General features: G+C 57.4%; 3 protein-coding genes across 28 annotated transcripts in view; 1 reads left to right on the top strand and 2 right to left on the bottom strand.

The window, feature by feature from the left end:
• The window catches only part of MAP3K3 (mitogen-activated protein kinase kinase kinase 3), a 61,043-nt gene extending 57,578 nt beyond the window's left edge, over positions 1-3,465 (top strand). The window contains exons 15-17 of one of the 3 annotated variants that reach the window (XM_036836520.1): positions 43-172; positions 538-715; positions 1,903-3,465. In XM_036836520.1, the coding sequence (XP_036692415.1) occupies positions 43-172; positions 538-715; positions 1,903-2,131 (537 nt within the window). In that variant the 3' untranslated portion in view covers positions 2,132-3,465. The remainder of the gene's footprint in view (positions 1-42; positions 173-537; positions 716-1,902) is intronic. The other 2 variants (XM_036836521.1, XM_036836522.1) reach the window with 2 other exon arrangements.
• Positions 3,466-6,377: 2,912 nt separating this feature from the next.
• LIMD2 (LIM domain containing 2) lies at positions 6,378-11,150 on the bottom strand. 7 transcript variants are annotated; one of them, XM_036837127.1, is made up of 6 exons: positions 10,818-11,150; positions 9,706-9,890; positions 7,618-7,712; positions 7,389-7,433; positions 7,170-7,309; positions 6,378-7,072 (listed from the first exon to the last, which is right to left on the bottom strand). In XM_036837127.1, the coding sequence occupies exons 3-6, from the start codon at positions 7,657-7,659 to the stop codon at positions 6,913-6,915; spliced, it is 387 nt and encodes a 128-aa protein (XP_036693022.1). In that variant the 5' UTR covers positions 7,660-7,712; positions 9,706-9,890; positions 10,818-11,150; the 3' UTR covers positions 6,378-6,912. The 7 variants fall into 7 exon arrangements, with proteins under 7 accessions (XP_036693022.1, XP_036693023.1, XP_036693017.1 ...); XM_036837128.1 differs by lacking the exon at positions 10,818-11,150 and having other exon boundaries at positions 9,706-9,898; XM_036837122.1 differs by lacking the exons at positions 9,706-9,890; positions 10,818-11,150 and adding an exon at positions 8,850-9,144.
• A 72-nt stretch (positions 11,151-11,222) lies between these two features.
• Positions 11,223-18,124, bottom strand: part of STRADA (STE20 related adaptor alpha) — a 29,601-nt gene continuing 22,699 nt past the window's right edge. For 13 of the 18 annotated variants that reach the window (XM_036837066.1, XM_036837065.1, XM_036837074.1 and 10 more), the window contains 7 exons: positions 17,848-17,956; positions 17,619-17,742; positions 15,852-16,023; positions 15,222-15,326; positions 12,778-13,019; positions 12,432-12,474; positions 11,998-12,150 (listed from right to left, as the gene is read on the bottom strand). In XM_036837066.1, coding sequence (XP_036692961.1) covers positions 11,998-12,150; positions 12,432-12,474; positions 12,778-13,019; positions 15,222-15,326; positions 15,852-16,023; positions 17,619-17,742; positions 17,848-17,956 — 948 coding nt within the window. Of the gene's footprint in view, positions 12,151-12,431; positions 12,475-12,777; positions 13,020-15,221; positions 15,327-15,851; positions 16,024-17,618; positions 17,743-17,847; positions 17,957-18,124 lie in introns of all 18 variants that reach the window. The other 5 variants (XM_036837078.1, XM_036837075.1, XM_036837080.1 and 2 more) reach the window with 3 other exon arrangements.

Raw genomic sequence — 18,124 nt, 5'->3', positions numbered from 1 at the left:
CCGCCTTCCTGCAGTGACTCCCTCTGACTCCTGTGGCTTTAGGGCTCAGTGAAAGACCAGTTGAAGGCCTACGGAGCTCTGACAGAGAGTGTGACCCGAAAATACACCCGGCAGATCCTGGAGGGCATGTCCTACCTGCACAGTAACATGATTGTTCACCGGGACATCAAGGGTGAGCAGGGGCAGGCTGTGTGGTCCCCGTGACCTAGTTACTTGGGAACTTTCGGCCTGGTCATTTTGAACTTTCTGAAAAGTGGAACCCTAATTGCTTCCTTGGGGGATTGGCATGAAGATCAGTTAAGCAATTTGGGAAAATACTGCGAAGTGCTCTGCAGATGTTGGCCATGGTGATGATTTGGTGCTGTAGGGCTGAGGCTTCCCGTCACTAGCCTGTTTGCTCTGTGCAGTTCATGTCTAATTCATGGTAGCCTCCCATCCTCCCCAGCAGCCCTTTGACCTGGGAGGGAGAGACAGAGGGAGGATGGTGGAAAGTGCCCAGGGGTCCAGGGTTGCAGCCTATGACCTTTCATGCCTTAGGAGCCAACATCCTCCGAGACTCTGCTGGGAATGTGAAGCTGGGGGACTTTGGGGCCAGCAAGCGCCTGCAGACCATCTGCATGTCAGGCACGGGCATGCGCTCGGTCACTGGCACACCCTACTGGATGAGCCCTGAGGTGATCAGCGGTGAGGGCTACGGAAGGAAGGCAGACGTGTGGTGAGCACTGGGGACGTGCTGGGACCCCATCTCCCTGTCTGGGCTGTAGTGGCTCCAACTTAGAAATGAGGCTTGGGGGCTTTGCAGTGTGGCAGGAGGGAGTGAGAACTCACCCGTGGCCAGCGAGGCCAGGTTTCAGGCTCCATGTGGGCAGAGGTGGTGGTGCCTGCAGCAGTACACACAGCAGATGCGTTGTGTTTTAACTCTGAAGAGCAGCTGTTTTGTTATCACGGAGAACTTAGGCCATGGAAAACATCCCTGATGTTTGCTGAATCCCTGAAAGAACTAGGATCCAATGTGAAGGCCTGGATCTGTCTCTCAACAGTAGCAGGCTTCCGCTCCCTCCTAGTGCTCAGGTGGCTTGCATCTGCTCTACCTAACTTCACGTCCATCCTCTGAAAGGGCCTGAAAGTTGTGAGAGCATCACTTCCTCTTAGAATGTTACTGTGGTGGGATGCATAATGGTCCCTGAAGATGTCCACGTACTAATGCCAAAGGGATTAGTAAATGTTACCTTATATGACAGTAAGGCCTTTGCAGATTAATTTAAGAACTTTGAGATGGGGAGATGATCCTGGATTTTCCAGATGGGCTCAGTATAAGCACAAAGGTCCTTATAAAAGGAAGGCAGGATATCAGAGTGGGCAGTAAGAGATGTGACAAAGGAAACAAGAGGTTGGAGTGACGCAAGGCAGGGGCCATGAACCAAGGAATGCAGGCAGCCTCTAGGAGTTGGAAAAGGCAGTGTAATGGATTCTCCCCTCAGAGCCTCCAGAAGGAACCATCCCACTGACACGTTGACTTTAGCCCAGTGAGACTCATTTTAGACTTCCGACCTCCAAAATGATAATAAATTTATGCCACTAGGTTCGTGGTAATTTGTTACAGCAGCAACAGGAACTAATACCATTATCTCAGAGCTCTTTCTGAACATGCTAAAGTGGTTCTCTTCCCCAGTGTCAAGAAGCATCTGGGTGGGTGTAGGTTGATGAAGCCCACGTGGACGAAGCTGACGGGGCTTTGAAGCCTCTCCTGGCTTTGGGGACCCTCTACAGGGGTGTCAACCCTCAGCTTGGCCCATCCTGCCTCAGTGTGTTCTGGGAAGGGCACCTCCTTTCACCACAGTGGGCAGGGCAGCTGGGAGCCTGGGGCAGGTTGAGGGGGTGACACTGGGGTTCTCTCACCAGGAGCCTGGGCTGCACTGTGGTGGAGATGCTGACAGAGAAACCACCTTGGGCAGAGTATGAAGCCATGGCCGCCATTTTCAAGATTGCCACCCAGCCCACCAATCCTCAGCTGCCCTCCCACATCTCTGAGCACGGCCGGGACTTCCTGAGGCGCATTTTTGTGGAGGCCCGCCAGAGACCTTCGGCCGAGGAGCTGCTCACACACCACTTTGCACAGCTCGTGTACTGAGCTCCCAAGGCCACGCTGTTGCGGGCCGCCCCCTGCTGCATAGGCCCTCGAGGGGCTGCTGTGGGGCTCAGCGAAGTTGCTGCTTCTCCCAGGCGAGGCTGTGGACCACGGAGCTGCAGTCCGGCCCGCGTTGTCTGTGCCCTTCTGCTGCCGGGGCCCAGAGCCAGGTAGGGTGGCTGCAGCCTCACGGACTGGGAGCCCCCAGCCTGCCAGACCTGAAGCTCCAGCGTCCCAAGCTCAGCCTGGAGGGGAAGGGGCTAGCAACAGCGTGCGAGGCGCCGTGGGCCCCACCCTCGGGACTGTCCTGACACCGCAGTCAGCACCAGACCCCAGAGAGTCCGGGGGCACAGGATGGACACGAGGGTCTGAATAGTGTTACTTTCATTCAGAGTGTTATTTTGTTTCTCCTCCCCATGTCTGGAGACCGCCAGGGCATCTCTGGGCTGGATGAGCCCAGCCAAGCCTGAGGTAAAGCCCAGCATCCCGCAGCCAGTGGAAAGCGGAGGCCTGGGCTGCACTCTCCCTGGAGCCCCAGGCCAGCTTTGCCAGTCCCTGTCCTTTACCAAAGATGAATGAAGCAAATGTTATGCTGCCTTATTCAGGGAAGGAGGAGCCTGTCCTGCCTGCCCCCATGACCCTGACCCTGACCCCCTCCCACCCTCAAGCAGGGGCCTGAGATGTGGAACTGCCCCCACTGAGCGGGAGACCCGGTTTTGTCAATGCAATTGTCTCTGTTTTACAAGTTGGAGTCACTCTTATGCTGTACCCAGTTTCTAAACTGAAGACTTCGTGTGCCCTCTGGGCTCTCAGTACCCCTGCTGTGGGCTTGGGCCTTGGGCCAGATTGGAAAGAGCTGAAGGTCATGGCCTTTGTGCTCCTGGCCTGGCACCTGTTCCCCTCCTGGGGCAGAAAGGAAGATGGACAACACAGTGAAGGCATCTGAGCCGGCTGGCTACCCTGAGTGGGCCGTTCAGGGCAGCCAGGGGAGTCGTATCAGGCTGTCTGCGGGTCACGACCCGCTAGGCCAGAGCTCTCTCTGATGCCACCGTGTCCAAAACTGCAAAGCTCTGTTCCTCCTTGGCCAGCCTTGCTCATCCCCATGAGGTCTCAGCCTCTTTCCCTTGTTGCTCCTATGGGGGAGGAATGGCAGCAGGGGTCAGGGAGCCAGTATCTCCAAGCAGCTTAGAGTTGGCCTTATTTACCTCAGCCTGGGCGCTGGTCCTTTCTTCCGGCCCCTCCCCTCCAAAAATGTGCCTATTGCTAGAGCTCCTCCCTCTCAACACCCAGTTTCCTTGGGAGTTGTCATTAAAGGAAAAAAAAAAAAAAAAAAAAAAGCCAGTGCCCAGGGATGGGTGTCTCCAAGGAGCTGGGGATTAGCGCCAGGCAGCTCATTGCCAGCCTTGCCCACTTCCCCACGGGCACCAGAACAAGCCAAAGCCTTCGTTGTATGTTGACGATGCACTTTTATGAATGTAGTTTCTATCGCTGTTTTTAGCCTTTTCACATCATGTAATGTGAGGCCTTGTACTTGTTAATTTATATCTCAGATCATATTTGATGGTTTTTATATATATCAATTCTAGACTGTTACAGGTGATGGACGCCTCAAGAGAGAGAAGAGAAAATGAAAGCAGCTGGTTTTGCAGGAATGTGTGTTGCACGGTGCCAGTTGGGCCTGGGCCCCTCCGTTTCCATCCTTTTTGCCCCAGGGGCCTCTGTCAGGCACCCCCCAGCCGGGCACTCTGAAGACAGTGAGCATGTGCTCCTGCCTGCCTCCACCTTGGCTCTTGCCCAGGGTGGGGACTGGCCCCTTGCCTCGACCAAAGCTGCCGAGCGGCAGCTCGGCCTCTCCACGACCCTGTCCTGATGGCTGTAGCACTCTTCTTGGGCCCACACCCCCACCCCCAGTCCCTGACCCCCAACAGGAAACGGCGTGGTGCTGGTGCTGACAAGATGAGACGACTCTGTGTCCCAGGTTCAGGCTCTCACAGAGCCCCACCCCCCCCGGGGTCTTGCCGCACAGGGAATGTTTTTAAAAATGAATTTGCGAACAAGCCAACAAATCCTACACTCCAAAAAACCAAGACCCTGATTTTTTGTGTGCCAAAAACTGTGGACATGCTGGCTCAGCATCCTCAGGACCAAGCTGTTGCTTAATTTTAATTTATTGTTTTTTTATTAAATAATCCAGATGAAAAGTTGTGGGGCCTAGGGTGGCCTGGCCCAAAGGATCTGAAGGGCCGTCTCCTAGCAGCCCCAGGCTGGCTGTGGGAAGGGCCTGCCACCACTTGCTCATCATTCCGTGGGGTATGTCAGCCTTGGCCAGCCCGACGCGGAGAGGCCAGGGCTGGGGACAGTCCACACTCCACCACGCTCCTGCCCCTCCTGCCCAGCCCAGCTCTGTGTCTGTGTCTGAACTGTGGATCGTGCAGAAGAACCTGCAGCCATAGTTATTTTGACTATATCGTGACCGAGGGCTTGCAGTGCAAAGCCAGGCCAGTGTCGTGCATTACTCGTAATAAAAGGGATCATTTATACCCAAGGGGTCCTGTGGCAGTGCTTTTGGCTGGGGAGTGGAGGGAATAGGTGTTTACCTGGGAGAAGCTGGGTACGGCGCCTGGCAACAAGCTTGCCTCCCTAAGCAGATGAGAACTTGAAATGACTCCAAGAGGGGTCCCGGGATGGTGTGACTTGGCTGGTACCACTGCTAGCTCAGAAGTGGCTCCCTCTCTTCCCCCCATTCCTCGGAGCTCTGCCGAGGGTGGCTCTACCACAGCTGACCGACTTACTGAGGTGGCACTGTCAGCTCACCTGACCCAAGTATCAATGCGGCTCAGTTTCCAGGACCTTTGTGGCATCCACTGGTCTTCCCAGCCCAGGGAAGGACTCACCTGAGTCGTATCCTTGCAGGGCAGGGATCGGGCACCTCCAGGAGCCACCTCTCTGATAGCTCCCCCAGGGCCACCTGCTGCTGTTGCTTAGCTCGGAGCAGAGAAGGACCATCCTTGCCCCGTGTGAGGCCGCTGGTACAGACGTCGGACCTGCCCCGAGGGAGGCTCTCAGCAGCCCTCCTCACGCTCTGAGGACCCAGGCTCGGGGTGCCAACTCTGCTTGCTGTTAGCGCTGCCATTTCCAGGGGCAACACAGCACAGTGGCCTGCCCACCTGCCATCGGAGTTTGAGGCCCAGCTCCCTGCCCTGTTCTATGGGCATGAGGTCACTTAGGAAGTTAAGGACGTGTATGGGGTGGAGGTAGCAAATCCCCCAGGAGTCTGCCTTCTTGTTCCACCAATTCACAAAGTCCACAGGCAGTTGGGAGGAATCAGGATGGTTGGGTCTGGGGCAGGACAAGCCAGACATCCTGCCTGTATTCTGCTGGGGTGGGGGCGGGGGGGGGGGGATCTTAGGTCCTCCAAGCTTGCCTTGTTTGCTCTGTTGTAAACTGTTGTCCCCTCAGAAGAGCAGACGAGCTGTTTCTCCTTAGACTGCTTGGGATGATGACCACGGCTGCCCCATTCCCTGGAGCTTGAAAAAGCAGGAGGAAGAGGACAGATGGGGAAAGGGCACAGAGACTAGGAGACCTTTGATACAAATCGCTGGATCTGCTGGTTCCCACCATGCCTTCCTGAATTCCAGGGCAAAGGGGGTTCAGACAAGGACTTAGCAAAACGATTGTCTTGTACCCCAACATACTGAAGTGCAGCGAGGCACAGCACCATTACCCACTGACGGCCTGACCTTAAGCAACACAGACAGAGGTGCAAAGTGGAGTTCAGTCATCAGACACTCTGGGTTTGACAGCATGAAGACCTGGCTGGGAAGCACACCCCCTTTTCTCAGGCTGCCCAGTATTTATTCCCCTGACGCCCATCACCACCAGCCCCCCACCACCAACAAGGCCAGGAGTGCTTTGGGCTGACCCTGTCCCCCTTCACTTCTGTGTGGTGACTCTGTGTCCCTCCTGCCACAAAACCCCCCATCAGGCCACATAATACAGAGTCAGGATCTGTTGAAACATGTTTAAAATAGGGTTGATTACAACAGTCAAAACCTGCAGAAATGGGAGAAGAAGGAAACGTGACCCTGCCAGCTCCCCACCAGTCTCTGTGGCTCTCAGCCTGGCAGGTGCTGTAGCTTCTGCTGCTTCCGTGGTGTGAGATGGTCCCAAGCCCTAATGGGCATGCCCTGCCTCGCCTTGGGGGGTGGGGGGTGGGGGGTGGGGGGTGGGGGGTGGGTGGGAGGGCAGGGCTCTTCCACTTTCCCTCCCCTCCCCCACTGGGTCCTGGTGGGCATTTGGAGAGACCCAGCAGGGGGCACCCTGGCTCACCTTCCTGCAGTCTCCATGGCTCAGGACCAGGCTAAGGGCAGAGGTAGATGGGGAGACGTGGGGGCGACACAGGGCCCTGGGTGGCAGTGAGGGAGCTTGGGACCCTGAGGGGGGCATGCTGACTCCTTGCTGGAGAAAAGGCACCTAGATAGGGAAGGTGGGTTGGGGGGCCTTCCCAGGGGGCCGTGGGGTGAGGTGGGGTAGGCTGGAGGCAGCAGGAAGCGGGCTGGTGAGCAAAGCCCAGTCCTGGTTCCCTAACCCCCCCACCCACGGAGAGAGAAGGAAGAAATCCCGGAGCAGAGCCCTGCCTCCAAGACCCTCTGCCGGAGCAAGACGGCCTCATCCCTTTCCCACCCTGCCCCCACCAGGGCCCGGTCCAACCTCTCTCCCACCCTGCCCCCTGCCTGCTCCAGGCCCTCGACAGAGGGAGGAGAGAGTGGACGGTGAGAGGGGCCTCAGGCTGTCTTGGTGCCGGGGTCCACCTCCTTGTGGGCCCAGAGCTCCTTGTGCTGCTTCCGGCCGAAGCCTTCGTCGTAGTTGCCTTTGCTCTTAAACAGCTGCTGAAAGTGGGGTTTGCAGTAAAATTCCCCGTGCAGCGCCGCGTAGCTGCCCAGGCTGTAGAAGCAGAACAGCTGCGGTCAGGTCGGGTCGGGTCAGGTCAGGAAGGCCAGGGCGGGGGTAGGGCAAGGGCGGGGGTAGGGCAAGGGCGCACCTGAGCTTGGTGTGGCAGTGCTTGCAGCAGAAGCAAGAGTTGTGGAAAATGAGCTTGTCGGCCACCAGCCGCTCCATGGGGTACACGGTCTTCTGGCAGGCAGAGCAGGTCTCCTTCACCTGGGCGCGAAGGCTGAAGGACTGATCCGGGAGAGACCCCATCAGGGGCCTGACCAGCGACCGGCCCGCCCTCCCGCACACCCCGGCCTCAGGGCCCTACCTTGGAGCGCTGAACCGCGCTGCTGCCACTGCCACCTTTGGCTTCCTGAGGGAGAGGGCAGGCGGGGCAGGGTCAGCTGAGGAGTGCCCCAGACCATCACCAGCCCAGATCCCAGGGAAACTCAGGAGGAGGGGAAGGGAGACAGGCAAACACGCCGCTCGGCACGCCTTCACCCTCAGGCCAGACACCTGCGGGGATGGAGTGCCCTCCCACCCGGCTGATCACCTACGTGGGAGGGGGTGGCCTGGGTGGCTCCTGCAGCCTGGAACATGGCTCGTTGGCGGCGATGGAGGCCCCGTGTGGAGCCGCGGCACCCGCTGGGTTCTGCAAGGGGAAGTCGGTTGAGAGGGCCCCACAAGCCCTTCCCCAGCCCGCAGGGTGGGGGTGGGGTGTTTACAGGCAAGGGGCTGGGGGGCCGTGGTTGGGACTTTCCCTAAGTCATTTCCTGTTGCTCTGGGTCTTGCCACTTCCGCCCCTCACCCACCTCCCCCTTGGCCCGCTCGTCCCCCACGCGGCTCCGCAGGGGGCAGGGGTCCCTGAGTGGAACCATGTGTCGGGGAAAGAACAGTTAGCTGGCAGCGGCTGGGGGAGGGGCTCCGCGCAGCAGCCGGAGCACTTCGCGGACCGGGACCCCGCCTGGCGCGAGGGGAGGTCAGGAGAGGGCGGGCCCGAGGGGGTCGGGGGGGCGCGGCCAGAATCCGCTGCCCCGGCCTGACCCCGGCCCGACCCTACCCAGCGCGGGGCCGAGGCGCGGGGGCCCGGGCGCTCCCCGCTCGGCCGACCCAGCCCCTGGACAGCGCTCGCGGGCTGAGCCGCCCGCCCCGCCCGGCCGAGCCGCCGCCCGCGCGCCCCGCTCCTCAGTCCCGATCCCGCGTACCGGACCCCAGACCTGGGACTCCCGCGGGTCCAGCCGAGGGGACCTCGGCCCCGCCTCTGTCTGGAGGCCGGACCCGGAGGGCGGACGCTGGCCTCGGGGCCACGGGCGAGCGCGACGGGTTGAGGCGCTCGGCGTCGGGACCCCGTGGGCGGCGGCCCTCGCGCCCACAGCCCCCACCTGGGCCGCCCGGATTGCGAGCGTGATGCCGGCCCCTCCCCTGGCCTGCCCGCGGGTCTCACCGGGCCCCGGCCTGGGCCGCGGGGCGGGGGTCGGTCTCCGGGGAACGCCTCGGGTGCGAGGAGTGCGCGGGCGCGAGCTGCCGCCGCTGCCTGTGGTCCCCGAGCGGCCGCGGCGGCCGCCGCCGCCGCCTTATTGCGGCGCCGCCCCCGCCGGCCCCCGCCCCGCGCCCGCGCCCGCCCATTGGCTCCGCCGCGCCCGGAGCCGCCTCCGGGGCCCCGGCGCCGCCACCGACCCCTTTTCTGCGCTTTGTCTTCCCCTCGCTCGGCATCCCCCGCCTTTGTCTGCCCTCCGCGCCCACACCGCTCTCCCAGCGCTCCGCACCGCCCCTCGGGCTTCGCGCTCACCGTCCTCGCGAAACCGGCCGCCCCGTCGGCCCGCTCCGGACAGAGGCAGGGACCGGAGCTGGAGGACCCGCGCCGCAGGCCTCGGGGCAGGGGCGAGTCCAGGTGGAGATGACTGGGGTCGCGGGACAAATGGCGCTCCCGACGAGGCCCTCGCGGCGTAAAAGATAACCCGGCGCGCCTGGGCCTTTCGCTGCTCCATTTCCCCGCTCCGTGGGCCCTGCGGCACGAAGGACCCGCGGGGGCCGCCCCGGAGGCCCGCCCAGCGTCCCCGTGCGGCTCCCACGCCCCCTCGGGCGCCGAGTCCTCCCGCCGCCAGGGGCGCCTCGCGCGCCCGCACGGCCGCCGAGGAAGATGGCAGGGGCGGCCGGGCACGCGGTCCGGCCACGCGAGGCTGCGAGGCCCGGCCCGCGCTGCAGGAGGGCCCTGGGGTCTCCGTGTTCGGTCAGCTTCGGCCACCAGCCCTCAGCGCCTTCTCTTGGCGCCCCGGAGAGAGGGAAACCGGGAGCCTGCGGCTGTGGTGCCCAGAGGCTGCCGTCCTAAAGCGCTTCTGTGGAGGGGTTTTGAGGGCTTCGTCACCCCCCGCTCCCAGCCCCTGCCGGCACCCCGTTCAGGGAAAGAGGTCTCCATCCTTCGAACAAGCAAACTTGGGTTCATCCAAACCTCATTTGACACAGGGAGCGAGGCCTGAAGATTTAAAGTGACTCGTTCAAGTAACAAAGCTGGAGCGGCAGGGCTGGCGTGAGAGGCCAGGCCTCCTGACTCCCCCCACCCCACCCCCGCCCCGCCCCGCCCCGCCCCCCAGGCCGAGCCGGCTGCCTGGGCTCCGGCACTAAGGGTCCCAAGGAGCATCACTCACTTGTGGGGTAGAGCCTCAGCTCTGCGGGGAGCACAGGGAAGCCACCTCCCTGTCGCAGCTGGAAGCTGTTTCACGAAGCACAGCCCTAAGCATAGCTTGTTCCCATGCGATGGCAGTAACAGAACTAGTGGCTCAAGAGCGAGGCCCACACGCTTGTCAGGAACAGAACAGCTCATGGCGCTCACCTGGCAGGAGAGCGAGCGAGCGAGCGAGCGAGCGAGCGGGGCCGCGGGCATCCCCAGCCCCCAGCTGTTCCCTTGGCTGGCTCAGGGCACCCAGGCTGTGCTTCACTCTTCTCCTCAGCCTCCCTCCCTCTCTGGAGGAAGATTTACGTTTGGGTTGAGCTGCAGCCCCCCGAACTCCCTGGATGGGGTGTGTGAGAACTTCTAAAACTGTTAACGGGCATCTTTACCAGCCAAGCTTCCACACCTGTCGTCAGATGCTCACAGGGGGCCGTGGTGATGCAAGAAATGTGAAGCCCTCGGAGGTGCAAGGAGCAGCGCTTGGCTGGCGCCTCAGGCCCCCTTGCCCTGCCCAGGATGATCCGCAGCTGAACTGTGGCGGCCCCCACAGAATCAGCCCTTGGGGCGCCGACAGCAAGGTGGAGCAAGCAGATCAGAGGGAAAAAAACAAGCTGCCGAGGGTGTTAAGAAAAGGGAACTTGAGGTTTAAAAAAAAAACGAGCTGGCAAGAGGGTTGGAAATAAATGTGACCTGGCCTGCTCACTCCCTCCGCTTCAGGTCTCCCCACGCCCTCCGGGCTGGTACGAGTCCCTTCCCTTCAACCCCTGTAACTGCCCACGGGAAGAGGTTTTCTATTTTTCTTTTTAAAACTGATGTTACAATTTCTGAGGAAAGGGAAAGTGAGGGCATTTGACGGGTTAAAGCAGCTACAGGGAAGAGGGAGGGGCACTTCCTTGATCTGACATTTGAAGTACCCAGGCTAGAGAGGGGCACCCCTCCCGAGAGACCGGTGGGGGAAGGGGCCCGGCTGGGGGGCGCGTGCAGGCTGGGAAGCGCACGCAGGAGCCCGAGGTGAGGCTCATCGCCTGGCCCGGACTCCCTGGCTGCCAGCCAGGACGACAGGAAGGGCCGGGCCGGGTCTTAGGTTACCTGCTCTTTGAGTATGAGTCCCAACGGTGAGGAGACACGGAGTCCTGTTCCAGAACAACCCCGTCCACCTCCTTTCCTGACAAAAGTGAGCCTCTTCTGCCTGGGCTCCAGTGGCCCAGAAGTGGTCCTGCAGAGCGGCCGGTCTCCAGCACTCAGACCTTTCCAGCCCCAAAGCAGTTTGATGGCCACAGGCTAAAATTAATAGTCTCAACGTTAGATAGTTAAGAGACAAATCCATTACGGGTTTTAAAAGAAATGTGTGCTGTGAGGCTGTCTAGCTAACGAAGGAAGTCACCGCTGTGCTTCCACAAGCACTTGTGGGACCACTCTCAGATGGCAGAACCCGGGGTGGAATGACTCACGTCCGAGCCTGTGTGGCCAACACACAACAATGTCACTCTCCAGTGGATTCTCTGGAACTTTTAATTTGTTCTGGCAATGAAACTAACATGGCGTAAGGACTCAGGCCCTCAGGCTAGGCAAAACATTATGGCCCTTGGAGGAAGCACCAAGGCGGCCGGCAGGAGTCGGTAAGACGGACTCTTCGGACTCTTCGTGGGAAAGGAATGAGCTACAAAGATGAACCAAGGGAAGGTTTCAGGTGTCAGGGCCCAAGCAAAAAGGGGGAGGAGGATGCATTGCCCTAGCCTTAACCTAGTGCTTATAAAGAGACAATACCCTTGCCTTCAGTTATTAGGGAGAGGTCTGAGGGGAGGGGAGTCTTATTGCTTGCCCCTCTGGACCTATAGGATCTGAGAGCAGGGGAGAAGGACGCAACTAGGCTGGTAGGAGAGCCAGAGTGGGAAGAAGTCGCACAGTTCCCTGGGCGGGTGAGTCAAACCCTGGCCTTGGACTTCAGCCGCCACAGCCAGAACAGCATCTATTCCTTCTGAAGAGGTCAGGTCACCTGAGCTCACAGGACTGGGAATGTCAGCTTTCAGGCCCCTACCGATCCCTGGTTGTTGGGATTCCCTCGTGTCTCAAAAGCCTTTGGAGCAGTAAAAAAAAAAAGTTTCCTTCCAGGAATTTCTTTCCCAGTCAGTAAGCAGCCAACTCTCCTGGCAGAAATGTCCCTTCTGCTCAATCTGCCCCCAGGAGGGTGGGAATGCAGCCAGCCCTCAGGAAGGGTCCCAGAGGCTCACACAGCCCGGGATGGAGTATGTGCACCTTCTTCAGAGGCTCAGAACTCCCAGTCGTCCACCTCCAGCTCTTCCAGGTTTGTTACCAGGCCAAAGATTCCACTGTGATCCTGAGACTGGCTGCCTTCAAAATTGGTGATGGGGGTGACAGGACGAAGTAACTCAGGCAAAGCCTCTGAGGCACGTCGCTTGATCTGGGGGAGGAGAGAGAGTTGGGGGTGGATCCTGTTGCTTTGAGTCTCAGGACATCATGGGGCAAGGGACCACGGCCCAGGGACAGATGGGCTGTTGGAGCCAAGAGTCTCTATGGGAGGAAGGAGCAGCGCCTTTAAGGGGCTTTGGAAACACGGTCATTTCTCTGATTTGAAGGGAGGAGGAGAGAATATCTAAAGACCCCAAAGCTAAGGGGACTGAGGGTGGTTGGAACCACAGGCAAGAAAAACCACCAGGGAGCCTTGGGAAAGTGCTACTGTACCTGCTTGAAGAAAGAATGGTTCAGGAGGGTGCTGGCACTTGGTCTGTAGAGGAAGGGGAGGAGAGACCAGCATCAGCCCTGTGCCCCGGGTTTCCCAAATCCTGCTGCTTCTACCTTACCCTCAAGTGCCCCCTCTCCTTCCCTCCGCTCACCAAGAAACAACAGCCAGAGCTACCCAGGCTGGCTTCCTAGCAAACCCTGGGCTGATCCCTCCTGCCGAGGGGGCTCTGGACTCCTCCCAGGAACCCAGACTTTTACAGGACAGATGCATCCTCTCGAGCCCGGCCTTGCACTCCAGAGCCCCCTGGGCTCCCCACAAAGCCCACTCCCAGCCCAGCAGATATACCTTACATCCGGGTTGCGCTGAAGGCACTGCTCCACAAAGTGGTGGAAGTGGGGTGAGAAGGTGCGGTGATAGGGGTGGGATGGCGTGTCGCCATTGGAGGTCCTGGGGCTGCTGGGGGCCAGGCTCTCACTCAGGCCAGAGTTGGCCGCTGAGCGCGAGGTGCTCATGGTCAGCTCCTCGGCAGGGATGGTGCTGGTGTCCAGCAGGCAGGGTACCGTGCCGTTCAGCTTCTCCAGCAGCATCTGGGGAGGACAGAGCCAGGGGCTAGGCTGGAGGGGGCCCCTGGAAGGCCTATAGCGTTTCTTCACAAGTATACTTTTCCCAACACACGAGTGATTCGGGGGGAGTAAAGAAAGAAGTGGAAAAAGTCTGACTTTTCCAAAGGAGTGCCAGCCACTGACTCGGCAGCCACACCCCAGCAAGGCCGAACTGACGAGGAGGAGGGCTGCAAAAGAGTACCCGCCTCCACCGTGGTTGGAAGGAAGGGGCTTGCAGTCTCTCCCCCTTTATAAGGCATCAGATCTTTCTAACTGTAGAGCCCTCACCCTAGGGTCAAGGTGGCAGCCAGGTCCTTCCTTTAAAGCCCAGCCCCAGTGTGCCACGCCCGGGTGGGTCCGAGGGGGTTCATTCTGGCCGACTGTCACTGCAGCGGGCTGCACAGGAGCAGTGCACCCAGGGGCGGGCTAGGCCTGGACAGCTGTTCCAAAGCCCTCAGACTCCACACATGTAAAAGCAGCCCACCTTGGGGACTGCTGTCCTCATGGACCTCATGAGCTGTTCAAGGCAGAAACCTGGAAATCCTTCTAGAGCTGTGCTGTCCAGTGTGGGAGCCACCAGCCACATGTAGCCATATATATATATATATATAGAGAGAGAGAGAGAGAGAGAGAGAGAGATTTTTTTTGGTTGTTTCTGGCCATGCTGCTTGGCTTGCAGGGTCTCAGTTCCCTGACCAGGGATTGAACCTGGGCCCCAGCAGTGAAAGCACTGAGTCCTAACCACTGCACTGCCAGGGAATTCCCATAGCTATTTATATTTATTTAAATTCAGCTTAAAATTCAGTCCTCAATCTCACTGGCCACATTTTAAGTGCTCAATAGCCACAGGTGACTAGTGGCTACCATGTTGGACAGCCCAGGTACAGAACATTTCCATCACCTCGGAAGTGCTCCTGGACACTGCTGTTTCTGCATCCGTATCTTGTTTACCTAAAAATGGCCTTTTAAGTCTTTCCTGAGCATCTGTTTCTGTCTTATTTAGATTTTCTAGACTCCTTACCTAGATAGATTTCCATACCCTCCGAACTAGTCTGCCAGAACTAATCCATCTGCGAGAATCATCTTTCTAAAATATGTATCTGATACTATCACTCCTATGCTTAAAAGCCTTCAGCAATTCTCCACATGCTTTGGGACAGAAACCAAACACCCTGGCGTGGCAAACAAGCAAAGTCCTTCGTGATCTGCCCTTGCTTCCTTCTCCAACCACGTCACCTAGCAGCCCCCCAGAAGCACCCGTACTTCAGCCATTTACAACTACCTGCTCTTCCCAGATCCTGTTCTTTCTTGACTCTGGGTCTTTGCACATGCTGCTCCCTCTGCCGAAAAGAGTTTCCTTCCAGTTCCCATTCTTCACACAGTTAATTCCTATTTGCCGTCAAGTCTCAAGGGTCACCTCCTCCCAGAAGCCTTCCCAGATCCCCTCCTCTAGAGCTGCCCTTTGGCCGTTCTCTAGCTGCTCCTCTCCCCACAGGGCAAGCAGTCTGTGGGTTCAGGGAGAGGCTGACTCAGAGCCTACACACCCGCCCCCACCCCCTCTCAGGTCTAGATCATGCTCCAGGTACTTGGGACCCAGGTAATCCTTGCCCAAATGACCCAAGTCCACTTCCTGGACTTGATAAGACCTGGATAACCCTCTTCCCTGGGTCTGTCTCCAAGGGTAGACGATGCCACTAGCTGCGTGTATGCCTAGAAGCCAAGGGCGGTGGTTAAAAGGGGCACGAACAGAAGTAGAACTTGCAGGCTGGAGGCTGCAAAGGTATTGACTGGAACGTGGTGGCACAGAACCTGAGAAGCCTAAGAATTCTAAATTAGAAACGGGCCTTCCAGGCATATGGATCAAGGTAAGAAGATAGAACATATTTTATAAATTTATAAAACTCTGTTAGCTTAATTTATATGTTTTAAATAGACACCTGGTGTGTGGGCTCCAGGCCTGAAATTGTGAGCCCACCCCCCGAGGCTCCTTTACCACCACAGATACCACTGACAGAAGTAAACAGTTACACAACTATCTCCCCACTGGTGGGGCTCTTGAAGGAAAGAACTGAGTCTTTCATCTTAGTATCCCAGGCTGGTGTCCTGAGTGTGGCCGCTCCTCTGCAAGTGTTTGTGGAAGGCAGACAGGCAGGCAGGCAGAAGGAAACCCCTGGGCTGCAGGCTCACCTGGGTGGCAGGCATGTCCTTAAAGGGGACGTGGCCATTGGCTAGTTCACAGGCCGTGATTCCCACACTGTAGATGTCAGACTTGGCATCGTAACCCTGAAGATTCTAAATCAGGAGAAAAGAGCCACAGGTCACTCCACACTGTAGCCTTGGCCATTGTTCTTAGAGAAAGAAGCGGGTGGAGCAAAAACTGGGGAGAGGAAAAGAAGGCCTGTCCCCAAATCGGGACGAGCTGCTGAGACTTTCCTCGCCTGCACTACTGAGGGGTCACTGCTGTTTCAGAAGGAACGAACGTCTTGCTGATGCTATGTGGGAGGAGGAGGAAGTGCTCCTGCTTACAACAGGGATGCGGGGAGCACCAAACGCTTCCCAAATGCTCGTTCTTCCCAGGAAATGGCAGCACCTTTGAAGGGAGCCTCACGCGCAGTTTGGGACCCTCCCGGGGGGGGGCGGGGAACGACATCACCTGCCAAGGGCGTGGAACACCCGTGCGAGAGGCGTCCCACTTCTACCTGCCACCAGGGAAGCCCTCCCTCTAGGAACCCCCACCCCCAGAAATTCCTGAAGGCCTCCTTGGGGAATCACGAGTTGGTGGGGGAATGGGGGCTCCTTGAGACCCAGTTCACAGACCTGCTGGAGGACCTCTGGGCTGAGCCACGGCAGAACCTTGATACTGTACTTGGGAAAGTCGTGGACCACACGCTGCCGCTGCCCGTGGCTGATCATGCTGAGGTTGCTGCGTAAACCAGAGAGGTAGACCTTCCCATCCGCTGAGATCAGAACGTGGCTGGCTTTGACACTCCTGGGGGGCGGGGAGGGGGTCACGGGGCAGCAGGAGCCCCTCACACCACAAACCTTTGTCTTCACACACTAGACCCAGTCAGCTCTCTCCCCGGCAGGTGTGTGTGTGTACTATACGCATATACATACATATATATATACACGAACACGCATTTTTATGAAAATTTTCAAACATACACACACAAAAAAATAGCATGACCCCATTTACATATCACCAGATTTTAAAACTTATTTATGTTTTGTTAAAGTTCTCTTTTATGCTTACAGACCACTGCTTCCTCTACCATCTACTGCCTTTAATCTGTACTTTCTGTTTGTAGGTATTCTCGGAAGTGTATTGTTTTTTTCTCACGCGTTTTCTATTGACCTAATGGTACTGTGTTATGCAGCCCATTCTTCAGTGTTATGTTTCCAAGATCCATCTGTGTTGCCAACTGTGTACACCTAATTGTTGCTTCTAAATGCCACCTGCACTCTGGGGTGGGGTCTAACACTTACTAATCCATTCTTCCAGGAAGGACACTCGTGCTGCCTCTCATCACCACAAATATGAACAAAGATGTCCACATACCTGTCCCCTGATGGGCCTGTGGGAGGGTTTCTTTGGGGTATGCACCCAGAGGCAGCACTGATGGTCCTGGTTCCGAGTGACCCTGACTGGCTGTGTTGGGCCACCTTCCACTATCCGGACGGGAGACCCACCTCTTCACCGCACTGGTCCTCACCCAGCCTCTGAATTACAGCCAGTCCCACGGGTATAAGGTGACATCCTCCTGTTTTAATTTGATTTTCTGATTCTTGCTAGATTTGAGTGTCTGTTCATATGACCATTAGTCTTTCGGGTTTTCTTTTATAAACTCCATATCCTTTGCTCATCTTTCTATTGCTTTGCTATCCTTTTCTTATTGATTCACAAAATTTCCTTGTTACTAATCTCCTGTGTGTTTTAGACAAAACTAACATCTTCCACGCTGTAACTCCTTTCTTAACTTTGTTCCTGGTGTCCTGTATTGGAGAGAAAGTTTTAATCTTGATATTATCAATTCCATCCATTTTTTGCCTTATGTTTTGTGCATGTAAAACATTTAGAAGTTATGGTATGCCTCAGGTCACGAAAATATTTCCTCGCATTTCCTTCTATCTAAGTCTATAGTTTCCATGTAGGCCTTTAATCAATCTGAAGTGCTCCTTTGTATGTGGAGTTAGGTAGGGGTCCTAGTTTTATTATCTTCCCTACCACAAGCTGCTTTTCTGGACACCATCTACAGAGCAATCTGTCTTCTCCCGAGCCTCCCAGCATAGGGCTGACTCCAGGGCACACCCCAGTATGGGTCCTCCAAGGAAGAAGAGGGTGGGGTGCAGAGGCCCACATCAGGTGTTCCCCTCATACAATACTCAGGACCAAGCTGCTTGGTAAAGAGAAAGTCAGTAGCTTTAGCACTGACAGGGTAAATGTTCTGCCCTCCCAGCAGAGGCGAGGGCAGGATTCGACCCTTGATTTAAACTCTGGTTTCACTAACTTCAGTCAACCTTTACTTGAGGGCTCATGGGCCCAGATACCACTCTTATAAAGGGTTAATAGGCCCAAGAAAGCACCTGTGCACGTATCCCATGTGGTGGATGTAGTCCAGGGCCTTGAGCACCCCCTGCAGTATGTAAGCAATCGCCAGCTCATTCATGCCGTCCATGAAGTGTGTGCAGATGAGGTCCTTTGCAGAGCCTGAGGAAGAGGATCGTGGGGACAGAGAAAAGGGTGACAGCACATGAGCAAGCTGACAGCAGAGTTCTTAGAACCCATCTCTGCCAGGACCCCGTTCCCACTCACCGTATGCCATGAACGAGGTGACAACCCACAGCTCATTGTCTGCAATAAAGGTGGCTCGATATGGCAGGATATTGGGATGGCTGAAGAGCTTAGAGACATGGAGCTCCCCCTGAAAGCAATGGTGGCTGCAGTCAGAACCAAGGGGCACTGAGGAGGACGCTCAACATGAAGGTGGCAGCATGAATAATACGGGGACCTAGGCCTCCCTGGGTGCCCTGCTCAGAGTCCTGGGAGCAGCCCGAGCAGGTGCCCCTAGAATGAGAGGAACCAGGGAAGC

Source organism: Balaenoptera musculus, chromosome 20, assembly GCF_009873245.2.
Source record: "Balaenoptera musculus isolate JJ_BM4_2016_0621 chromosome 20, mBalMus1.pri.v3, whole genome shotgun sequence".
In the NCBI taxonomy this organism is placed as follows: domain Eukaryota; kingdom Metazoa; phylum Chordata; class Mammalia; order Artiodactyla; family Balaenopteridae; genus Balaenoptera; species Balaenoptera musculus.
The sequence above is the reverse complement of the archived record's forward strand: the minus strand, read 5'-3'. Positions and strand labels throughout refer to the sequence as shown.